The sequence below is a fragment of the Phoenix dactylifera genome, chromosome 4 (assembly GCF_009389715.1).
Source record: "Phoenix dactylifera cultivar Barhee BC4 chromosome 4, palm_55x_up_171113_PBpolish2nd_filt_p, whole genome shotgun sequence".
In the NCBI taxonomy this organism is placed as follows: Eukaryota; Viridiplantae; Streptophyta; class Magnoliopsida; order Arecales; family Arecaceae; genus Phoenix; species Phoenix dactylifera.
The window spans coordinates 18,497,856-18,508,779 of NC_052395.1; the positions used below are offsets into that span (position 1 = coordinate 18,497,856).

Genomic DNA, 10,924 nt, shown 5'->3' on the forward strand with positions numbered 1-10,924 from the left:
CTTGGGACACAGGTCCATCTGGAAGGAGCGTCGATGGAACATTATCCTGCGGAGGCGGCGCGGGAGGGGCCTCCACATGTTGCAGGCCTTGGACTGCTGCAGCCAGGGCCTAGACTTGCTGCACCAGCGTGTTGAATTGCTCTGGCTGGATCTGAGAAAGTGGATCCGCCGGAGGCCTTAGTGGCAAGTTCTGGACAGAGTGGCCAGGACTTAGTGCGCGATGTCGAGAGGTATTAGAAGCTCCTCTGCTCCTTAATCTCATGGTCACGACTCGGTCCCTTCCTCTAGCGCCAACTGTTGCTGGAAATTGGACTCGGAGGTGACCGCGGATCGAGGAGGAGGAGCTCCAGCTGGCATTACAGCGGACGGCTGTCTTCGGCGGACCTACAAGAAGCCAGTGGCTGGGAATTTCAGCGCCGGCCCTCCGATGCTTAAGTCAGAGAGGGGCTTTTGATGGAAAAAAGTAATGGAGAGGAATGATATGAGGATGTATTGCCTGGGGCTGAAGGAGAGATCCCCTGCCCAGAACTCTCCCCCTTTTTATAGGGGGTGCAGCGGTTACCTGTGATCGGATGTGATTGCGTGAATCAATGAGTTACCATAACGACCCAAGATTTCGGGCTAGCTGGCGATCAATTGAGATCGGCTGCATTCAAATATTGACAACCGTTGAGGTGGATATGGAGGGCTTGATTTTCAGTGTGGTGGGGAGGTCTGCTTCTCCCTTTGACTGGATCTGCCCTACTCATGAGGTCAGCCGAGCTCAACTCTGCCGAGACTGTACCTGCAACGGCCATGCCGAGATCGAGGTTGTGGGCTCTGTGGTTGCGATGCCGAGACTGGGCGATCTGTGATCGGGCGCCCTGAGGTCAGGCACTCTAAGGTTGGGCGCTTTGAGGTCAGGCGCTCTAAGGTCGGAACTGCCAAGTGCATGTTTGCCGTCGTTGCGTTCACCATTGAGTGCCGGCGGTTTAACCACGCGCTTTGGGTGATCCATTTTTTCCCCAACACAAAGAAACCCCTTATCTCGGAGAAGGATAAGAAGAGGTTTTGAAAAGCCGTGCTCGCACACGTACTCTCCTTCTAATTGAATTCACTATATCACCCCTTCCCTCCTCTCCGGTGCGCTGCACCTTTTATTAGGTTGCCTACTTGTAATAATTCAAATCTTTTGGGCTCGTCGGCCAGTCCAGAGTGGCCAGGCCCAGCCTGACCCTAACTAGCCTAGCCTAGAGGCTTGTGGGCCATCCCGAATAGGTTAGGCCCAAAGTTGTCCTGACCCGTGCTCGGCACATGGGGGAATTGGGAAAGAAGGCTCTAGTTAGGAGTCTTCTACCTCCCGGATTCCAGCAAAAAAGAAGATTTCTCGAGGGCAGTCCGAGTTCGAATCGAACTCAAAGATCTTGCCTATTTAATTTTCCTCCTCCTTTGATTTCCTCCATCTAAATCGTTGAGAATTACTGTGATTGGACCTCTTCTTCGAGTCTCCTCCTCGATTCATCGTCAAAATCTCGTTGAACCGAGGTGAGAGCTCTTCGCCTTCTTCTCTTTTTTTTCTCATTTTAGAGTTGTTACCACGTTGATTTGAGCCGGCATATCACCGGAATTTGATCAGAAATAGGAGAGCCCTGTTTCGGCTTCTTCTTTCGAGTTTCGCCGTCGCCGGCCGCCGATTAGGCCGGCTTGTGCTGGCCCTAGGGATCTTTGTCATCATGCGACTATGGGTTAGGAAGATAGCCATGGTTCAGTCCGAATTTGATCTGATCTTCTTCCGCTTTTCTTTTCTTCTTCGTGCCAACCAACCACCATCATTGCCGGAGCTCGACCACCTTGGGATGCCCCCCCCCCCCCCCCCCCCCCCGCGATCTGAGAAGAAGCGGGTGAGATTGGGCTCTCCCCTATTTTGGAGAAGAAGAAGAGAGCCCTCTCTTTTCTTTCTCTCTCTTATTTCTCTCTCTTTGCATGGCTTTATGGACTCAACAGGAGGGTCCCAGTGTTCTCATTGTAGACTCGAGTTGACCCAGTAGAGGGCTCTAGACTAGTGTCGCTGTGACCACCCATCACGCTAGCCTTATCCCGACCATTGCCGAGTATCATTGGACTCTATGACATGAATTTTTACTGTGTTACCTGTATTATGGCCTGATTCTTGTTTCATGATTTAACTTGTTGGACTGGCAAGAGCGGATCGACCCGGATCGTCGGACACTACTACCTAGTCGACCCTGTCCATTATGTACCTGACTGTTGTCAGCCACTATTGGACTCATAATTGATAACCCTGATTTATTTTTTTGATATGATATGTATTTTTTGATCAGATGGATTGAGTTATGCTATATGACTGACTCAACTAATTAGGTGTTGCCATCTAGTTGGCCTCAACTATTGTCAGCCACCATTGGACTCATAATTGATAACCCTGATCTATTTTTTTGATCTGATATATATTTTTTGATCAGATAGATTGAGTTATGCTGTACTGACTGACTCAAGTAATTAGGTGTTGCCATCTAGTTGGCCTCGTATGTCTTCTTATACGAATCTATTTTCATGGTCGTCCCTGATTTTGTATGAAGCTATAGTCATCTGGGAAGAAAAAAGCCCACTAAGATCTTGTGCTCTTTTATCTCTCTTTCTATTTCTTTCTCTTGGTACTTTCTCTCTCTAGCTTGATCCAAAAAAAAATTAGTTAAAGAGACTCAGAGGGTAGTCCTAGATTACTACATGATGGTGGACCGTTTAGTGGATCAGTAGAGGATTCTGGGTTGTCGGATATCTTGGATAATTTTTGGCGTTGATTTGGTTCTGTAGAAAAATAATCTTTTAAGAAAGAGAACATTGAGCAGGGTTCTGCGCACCCTGGTTCATAAATCGCGTAGTTTGTCTGGATTGTTAGCAAAGAGGTAAGAATTCCTATACACCAACCTAAATAATTTAGATATTTTTATACCTATATATGTATAATATGCTAATGATCTAGATAAGTAAGAAGCAAGAATAGTTTTATGATGGTTTCTGTATCAATCATATTTTGATCGTATATGCTTATGATTGATAGTATGATGGATGTATATATGAGCATAACTTATACTTGCATAATCGGACTAATGGATGTGGTACTCTAGACTAACCATATTATATTGATTGCCCCGTCGCGGGTGGAAAACGTGACCGTGGTTAGTCTAAAGCCGGGAATAAAAAAGAATTGATGTGTGGATATGAACTTGATTGGATAAATAAGAACTTTGGGCTTATCTTGTTACTATGGCAGGCTCCGTCACAAGTTGGAAATGTGATACTTTGGCAGGCTCCGTCACAGGTTGGAAATGTGAAACTATAGCAAGCCCCATCATACTCTAGAAACGTAAAACTATAGCAGGCCCTGTCACAGGCTAAAAATGTTAAACTATAGCAGGACCCATCATAGGTTGGAAATATGAAATTGTAGTAAGCCTCGTCACCGGCTGGAAATGTGATACCTTAGCAAGCTCCATCACAGGCTGGAAATGTGACTGAAATTTGGCCCAAAGTCGAAAAGATAATTGATCTGAATCAAGTTAAAAATGAATAGAATAAAAAGCATTGAAAATACTATTGAAGATTTATGAGATATCGTATGATATATCACCCTTGAGTGGCTGGATTTCTATTGATATTTGATATATATACTTATACTGATTATTTGAGAATTTTTGATAGTCAGTTTGTGATTTCATAATATGGGCAACGATTTCTTGCTATTTTCAAACTTATATTATTATTGTATTCGTGTGGATGTGTGGGAATTCTTACTGAGCTGTAAAGCTTACAACCTTTTTCTCTTTCTTTTTTTCAAAGTTGTATGTTGTATAGTATATAACTATAGTTGAGATGACAGGTGGAGAAGATGATTAGATAGAGCATCACGAATATTAGTTGAATGATCAAATTTTATAATTACACCAACTTTGTTGTTTGGTATGAATTGAGATCATTGTTCAATGATATTGAGATTGTAATAAATTTTCAGGCCTAACATACTCTCTAGAGCTTTGTCCTATGAAATGTGCGACTGTATCGCATGCCGGATCCGCATACTAGGTTCAAGGCATGACACTACTACCATCGTAACTTATATTATTCATGTCATTCCCCTAATAATGGTTAAAGCAACCACAAATTTGACTAGTCCAATCGTTTCTCAGTGGCCCACGGTTTGAGCATTGCGGTTCTCGCATCGTATGATCCCCAGTTAATCCCATTTTCTTCATAATTCTTAAACTTGTTACATCATCAAGGACTATATTAATCGACAAGCTATCTGCTAAGTAAATTATTATGTCGTGAGGCTTGCTTTCAATGCAGATATAATTGATCTGAACGAATCACCCAAAAGATAACAGGGTTAGGCTCGTCCTTCTTCAAGCTCAGGACGGATGAGTACCTATTGCCACGCACGCAAGAGCATCTCGGCAGCCTCCTAGGATGCCATCTCCCAATCCCCTCCAATCTATTATTCTAACTGCAGTCTTGCTGTGCTATAATCCTCTTGCCCTTAAACTCCATGCTAACCTTCCACCCCCTTCCTCCACCATGGCCGCCGAAGAACCCCCCTACACCTCTTACGTCCACATGGAGGATGGAGAATCCGATGAGGAGAGCAGCTCGCATGCACCGAGGAATGGCGACAACCATTCCCACGGAGGCCGCCGCCGCCGCAAGGGGAGCTGGTCGTTGGGCGGCGTGGTTGACCCTCAGTCGCGTTGGGTCCAGGAGTGGAACCGTGCATTCCTCCTTGTGTGCACAGCAGGGCTCGTCGTCGACCCCCTCTTCTTCTACCCCTTGTCCATCAGCGGCGCCCGCATGTGCCTCTTCGTCGACGGCTGGTTTGCGATCACCGTGACAGCGCTCAGGTGCATGACTGATGCTGTGCTCGTCTGGAATATGTGGATGAGGCTCAAGACATCCTACCGCATGGGACGGTTGCGTGGCGCGGAGGAAGGTCGGGCTCCCATGAGCCCTCGGGCAGTAGCACTCGACTACTTGAAATCCAAGAAGGGCTTCTTTTTCGATCTCTTCATCATTTTCCCGGTGCCTCAGGTGAAATTTCTCTTTCGAGATATCCTCATCAATTATTGTTCTTTGTGTTGTTATCATCGTTGTCGCTGTCCCCGTCGTCGTCTACCACCTGCGACAATTTATCAGCCATATAAAATATGGTATGATTCTGTGGTTGTATTGCATAACCAATTAGGTGGTTTTTCTTCATAGCAACAACCACTTCTATAAAACTAGAGAGTTCATTTTTTTCTTCATGAAAAACAAATGATTTTGGACTGAATGAGCCAGAAGAATACAGATTTTCTTAGCTATTAGCTACTCCAAGGTTCCAAGTTAGGTCGTATTAGCTATCACTTTTGCGTGGTTCTATTGATTTTTGTGACTACAAAGTCTTCGAATGTATACCTAAAGAGACTTTAATGAAGGTTAAATATCAATTTACAGTATAGCATGACCAGAGGAAACACCATTCTCCAATCATTCTTGTGGACGGTTCACCCCTGCCTTCAGGCAAACCTCAAGGAAAACAGCACTTACATCAAGCCTCGGTGAAGACCACAAAGCTTGAGTACTAGTGCATGCATGTTCCCACTTTCATGATCTCTACCGCTTGCAAACTTCTAGACATTTATCAGCAGTTTGAAAAACTCATGATCTCGTTTGGCTACGGATTGTTCATGAAATTAGGGGAAACAGATCTAAGCAATCAAAAACAATTATGTTCTCTCCAAGAGAAGGGAATTTCTCCAACCAATCCTCGCATCTATGTGATTAGAGGCCATTTTCTTTTCCTGCACCATTGAGATGTGGACATTAGATTCGCTATCACTTTTACAAGCAGTAGCATGTGTAAATCTCGACCACCTTAGGGTACTAGTGTTGTCCTCTGCATGAAGTTCTGTAACTGAATGCATCCATTGCTGCAGGTTGTTTTGTGGGTGGCAGCCCCTGTCCTCATATGCAGGGGATTGACGACCATGGTGATGACTGTCTTCTTGGTTATGTTCCTCTTCCAGTACCTACCAAAGATATACCACTGCATCAGCTTCTTGCGCCGCTTGCAGAACTCATCAGGCTACATATTTGGGACTATTTGGTGGGGAATTGCTATCAACTTGATAGCCTACTTTGTTGCTGCACATGTGAGTATTGTTTCAGCAATGAAATAGTTTATACCAAACCAAACTCCTTGATCAGCATCAAAGGGAATAAGCAACAAATTTATGAGCATCAATAGAAAATTTTGTTACATACAGTTCCTAAGATGCCCTACTTGCCAACATGGTCAACTCGATTATGTTCGATATTATGTTGTACTAAAGTTTCTAATAGATGAATATTATCATGAACCATTGGATAAAGTCTATAAACTCGCAGTTCTGAAACCTTCTCTGATTGCCTTATTTTTTTAATAGCAATGATTAGCAACAAACATCATATATCTATGACAAGAGTGTTACCTAATAAGTGTCTCCTAACTCCTGCCAAAGGTTCTACTACTAACCATTTCACATTCAGAGCATCACCCTCCCATTTCGATGAGAAATATGAGCATATTTCTTATTCTTTGTGAACGACAGGCTATAGGCGCTTGCTGGTATTTGCTTGGGATCCAGAGAGCTGCAAATTGCCTTAATGAGCAATGCATTGCAACAAAGGGGTGTGGTCTGAAGGCAGTGGGATGTGCTAATCCTATATACTATGGAATTACAACGGCAAGTAGAGATGGGGAGATATTGTCTTGGGCTAACAATGCCAATGCAAGGGAAGTGTGTCTTGACAGCCAAGATAAATTCGATTATGGGACTTATAAGTGGACAGTCCTCCTGATTACAAACTCAAGCCGACTGGAGAAGATACTCCTCCCCATCTTCTGGGGCCTGATGAATCTAACGTAAGCAACGCTTGAAATTACTAAACCTACTTGGGGCTCACCATTCTTTTTTGTTTGCTTGGTGCTCTCAATAGATAATCAAATTGCATTGATTCATATGCTATCGCTAATTGGTTTATAAATTGTGATCTGAATTACCAGAAGGGAAGAAAAGTCCTCATCTGATTATGCTTTATAACCAATACTGCAGTTATCACCTTTGAGCTCATCGATATCGCATAGCAAAATTACATCTTGCATAACAAAATTTAAATCTATGAATTGTTTCTCTTGATTCTTTCTTCTTTCTTTGACACTTTGTACTATAAAACATGATGATCCTGCCATCATCCTTCATTCTCAGAGTAGTCTGAAAAGTGGTTTAACGTACCATTTTGCCTGGAGTACCAGTGGAAATAACCTTTCAACAGACATTGAATCCATAGATACTTTCCTCATGTTTACGCTTCCCATGTAGTATACAAGATCCCTTAAAAGATCCCTGAAACTATTTCTTAGTTATATTATATGAAATTTCCTGCTATGTCAAACGTAAGGAAATCTAATAAATGTTATCTAGAACTTCTGACAATCATCATATTGGAATCCAGCACCTTTGGCGGGGGTCTCGAGAGCACAACCGAATGGCATGAAATTCTCTTCAACATCATTGTTATAACAGCTGGGCTCCTTCTGGTCACAATGTTAATTGGAAACATCAAGGTAAAGGATATGATGATTCCAGATGCTAACATCAAATATAGCAGGATCGAACTTGTTAATGTCGAAGCTTTGTGGCGCTGTAGGTGTTCTTGCACTCAGCAACATCAAAGAAGCAGGCGTTGCACCTAAAGATGAGGAGTTTGGACTGGTGGATGAGAAAGCGGCAGCTGCCCAAGGGGATCAGACACAGGGTGCGCCAGTACGAGCGGCAGCGATGGGCAGCAATGAGAGGGGTTGATGAATGCAAGATGATCCAAGACCTCCCCGAGGGCTTGAGGAAGGAAATCAAGTACCACCTCTGCCTTGATCTCGTCCGACAGGTACTCAAGCTGGCTGCTTTTCCTAGATTTCTTGCAAAACATAGTATGGTGCGCAGGGGTATTGGAGTTCCGATGTCAGGACTCAAAAGATGGTGTTTCTAACCAGGGGCGGCCCAATGCATTTGGGGGCCTAGGGCGAACTCACTAAATGAGGCCTTTTTTAAAATAATAATAATAATAATAATAAATTTTTAATAAGTATAAAATACTTTCATATCCACATTCATATTTTCTATTAGACATTTGAATATAAAAATTATATTACCAAACAAAACAATTAAGATAATTACTACAAACAAATTAAAATATAAAAGAGAAAAAATAGAAGAGAAAAATTGTAACAAAATTATAGAAATTGCAATAAAATTAGGGAAATTAAACACTGGATGTCGAAAATATAATCAAACAACAAAAGGAGGGTTAGAAGGATCACACCATATGCTGTGCAGCTTGTGCTAGTGCTACAGTGCCACTAGGCCCACTACCCACAGACCACAGTCCACAGTCCCACTGAGTCACTGTCAGTGTCACTCTCAGTGAGACGGACGGGAGGGCTGAGGGGACGGCCGGGCCCGCCGGGGTGACGGGTCACGGACTCACGGGACAACGGGAGCCGGGGCCGGGGAGGGAGGCGAGGAGGTCACGCTCACGCCGTCTGTCGTCACGGCCTCACGCCTCACGGGAGCCGGGGCCGGGGGCGGGCGAGGAGCGGAGGAGGTCACGGGCTCACGGCTCACGGGAGTGACGGACTGACGGCACAGGCCGCGGGCGGGGTCCGGGGACTGGGAGGCGCTCAGGCGGAGGAGACGACCTCGCCGGCTCGCTGGATTGAGCCGGACGGGCCGACGGGCGACGGGGTCACGGCCTCACGAGAGCCGGGGGCCCGAGAGGCGGGAGCGAGGCAAGGAGCCGAGGAGGTCGCGGGCGGCGGGACCGCCTGGATGCCGGGGAGGCGGGGACGGTCGCGGGATGCCGGGGCCCGAGGAGGCGGGGAGGCGGACTGGCGGAGGCGCGGCCACGCGGGGGGAGGCGAGGAGGAGACGAGTAGACGACCCAGGCGGCAGCCGGCAGGCAGTCACACCTTCACCTTCACGGAACAGTCGAACAGAGACACAGAGTAGAAGAGGATTGAGGAAATAGGAATGAGGAGCAGAGGAGGAGTGGAGGAGGAGTGGAGCAGGAGCAGGATGAAGATTTTAAAGAGAGCCAGAGGGCAGAGAGGAATGATGGGCGATGGCATCATGGCCGATGGGAGAGGAGGAGTGGACAGTGGAGCACCCGGCGACCCGCGTCTTGTCGAGGTAGCCGTTGGCTCCTGCCATCCTGCGGGCTGCGGCCTTACCCTCTGATGTAGTCTGTAGCTAGCTACTAGCTAGGAGCGGGAGATGGGAGGGTAGAGGCGTAGAGCGTAGGTGCCGTCGCGGGGCCTTCTCTCGAGCCGGGGCCTTGGGCGACCGCCTAGGTCGCCTAAGGCTTGGGCCGCCCCTGTTTCTAACACTTCTAGGGAATCATGGTGCCTGGGTTTGGTTGGGACACAGATCCACTCAAAGGTGTTTGATCCGGACCAAGTTTTCTGATCCTGGAGATGTGGTTTAGTAGGTAGTTTAAGAAAAATTTAGAACCATATTGTAGTGAAAAGCAGCTCATGACAGCCACTGTATACTATCTGGATCTGATAAACACTACATGCATAGATCAAATACTAAGCCCGGATCACTGTAGTTTCTGAGAGGGATGGAAAGGAATGCATCCATGGCTTTGAATGGATCCCATGGGCCCAATGGCAAATAGGAAGATCGAAAAGGCTAGTTCAATTCACAGATGACCAGTCATTGGAGACTTCAAAGTCAAAAAAACAAAGTCGACATACGCCTGGGCGGCCCATCTTCAATTGACTCTAATTACTTGGCGGGTGTTTGTAAAAGATCGATTGAGCTGAAGTCCGAAGTCCAACAATAAAATTTTTAGGCCCTTCGTTTCGGTTAGAAGATGACATATACTTCTTTTATGCATCCTTGCAGGTTCCGTTGTTTCAACACATGGATGAGCTGGTCCTGGAGAACATATGTGACAGGGTGAAGTCATTGATCTTTCCCAAAGGAGAAACTGTAAGCCAACTTTAATCCAAGAAAAAACTCTCTCTTGCTCTTGTTCTAGGCTCTCGATGACTCTGCCTGCCAACTTGACTTAGATTACCAGAGAAGGTGACCCTGTACAAAGAATGCTATTTATAGTCAGGGGACACCTGCAGAGCAGCCAAGCTCTCCGAAATGGCATCATGAGCTGCTGCATGTTGGGCCCCGGAAACTTCAGCGGCGACGAGCTCTTGTCATGGTGCCTTCGACGACCGTTCATCGAGCGGCTGCCTCCTTCTTCCTCGACCTTGGTGACCCTCGAGACCACCGAAGCATTCAGTCTGGAAGCCGGCGACGTGAAGTACGTCACGCAGAACTTCAGGTACACGTTTGCCAACGAGAAGGTGAAAAGGAGCGCAAGATACTACTCCCCTGGATGGAGGACGTGGGCAGCGGTGGCGATTCAGCTAGCGTGGAGGAGGTACAAGCTCCGGCTAACACTCGCTTCTCTTTCGTTTATACGTCCCAGGAGGCCTGCTTCGCGTTGTTCCTCGCCTGGCGAGGAAAGGCTTCGGCATTACGCTGCTCTCTTGACCTCTCCCAAACCCAACCAAGACGCTCTCCCGTGATGAAAAGGATCCCATATTACTGCTTCGGAGGCCCAGCACAAGTTCATGGGATTGTAGGTTTTGGAGTTACTTCATAGGCTTCCTCAAGGGGATGTGATGTTGATGCTTTTATTTGGAGCTTGGGGGCTTGAGCAAATGTAAGATCGAAAATCTTGGTGACCACTTATGTGAGGTAACATGAATTCAATTATTTCTTATAGTATATACATATAATCATAACTATAATTAAAATTAATTATAATACAATCATATTGCGTCTGA

General features: G+C 46.0%; 2 protein-coding genes across 2 annotated transcripts; both read left to right on the forward strand.

Moving 5' to 3' along the window:
- The first annotated feature begins 4,482 nt into the window (after nucleotides 1-4,482).
- Nucleotides 4,483-5,595, forward strand: LOC120110649 (cyclic nucleotide-gated ion channel 4-like). The gene is made up of 2 exons (XM_039126227.1): nucleotides 4,483-5,082; nucleotides 5,488-5,595. Exons 1-2 carry the CDS (start codon nucleotides 4,576-4,578, stop codon nucleotides 5,593-5,595), a joined length of 615 nt encoding a protein of 204 aa, XP_038982155.1. The 5' UTR covers nucleotides 4,483-4,575.
- Nucleotides 5,596-5,951: 356 nt separating this feature from the next.
- On the forward strand, nucleotides 5,952-10,924 carry LOC103697119 (cyclic nucleotide-gated ion channel 4-like). Its single transcript, XM_039126228.1, has 6 exons — nucleotides 5,952-6,185; nucleotides 6,624-6,937; nucleotides 7,528-7,639; nucleotides 7,723-7,959; nucleotides 9,981-10,067; nucleotides 10,151-10,924. The coding sequence occupies exons 1-6, from the start codon at nucleotides 5,952-5,954 to the stop codon at nucleotides 10,661-10,663; spliced, it is 1,497 nt and encodes a 498-aa protein (XP_038982156.1). The 3' UTR covers nucleotides 10,664-10,924.

Bases quoted from the DNA above. Each gene is read 5' to 3' on its own strand.
- LOC120110649 (XM_039126227.1), top strand. From the start codon at position 4,576: ATGGCCGCCGAAGAACCCCCCTACACCTCTTACGTCCACATGGAGGAT. The intron at 5,083-5,487 runs GTGAAATTTCTC...ATCAATTTACAG, and splicing joins TCATTTTCCCGGTGCCTCAG to TATAGCATGACCAGAGGAAA.
- LOC103697119 (XM_039126228.1), top strand. From the start codon at position 5,952: ATGCATCCATTGCTGCAGGTTGTTTTGTGGGTGGCAGCCCCTGTCCTC. The intron at 7,640-7,722 runs GTAAAGGATATG...GTGGCGCTGTAG, and splicing joins TGTTAATTGGAAACATCAAG to GTGTTCTTGCACTCAGCAAC. The intron at 10,068-10,150 runs GTAAGCCAACTT...AACTTGACTTAG, and splicing joins TCTTTCCCAAAGGAGAAACT to ATTACCAGAGAAGGTGACCC.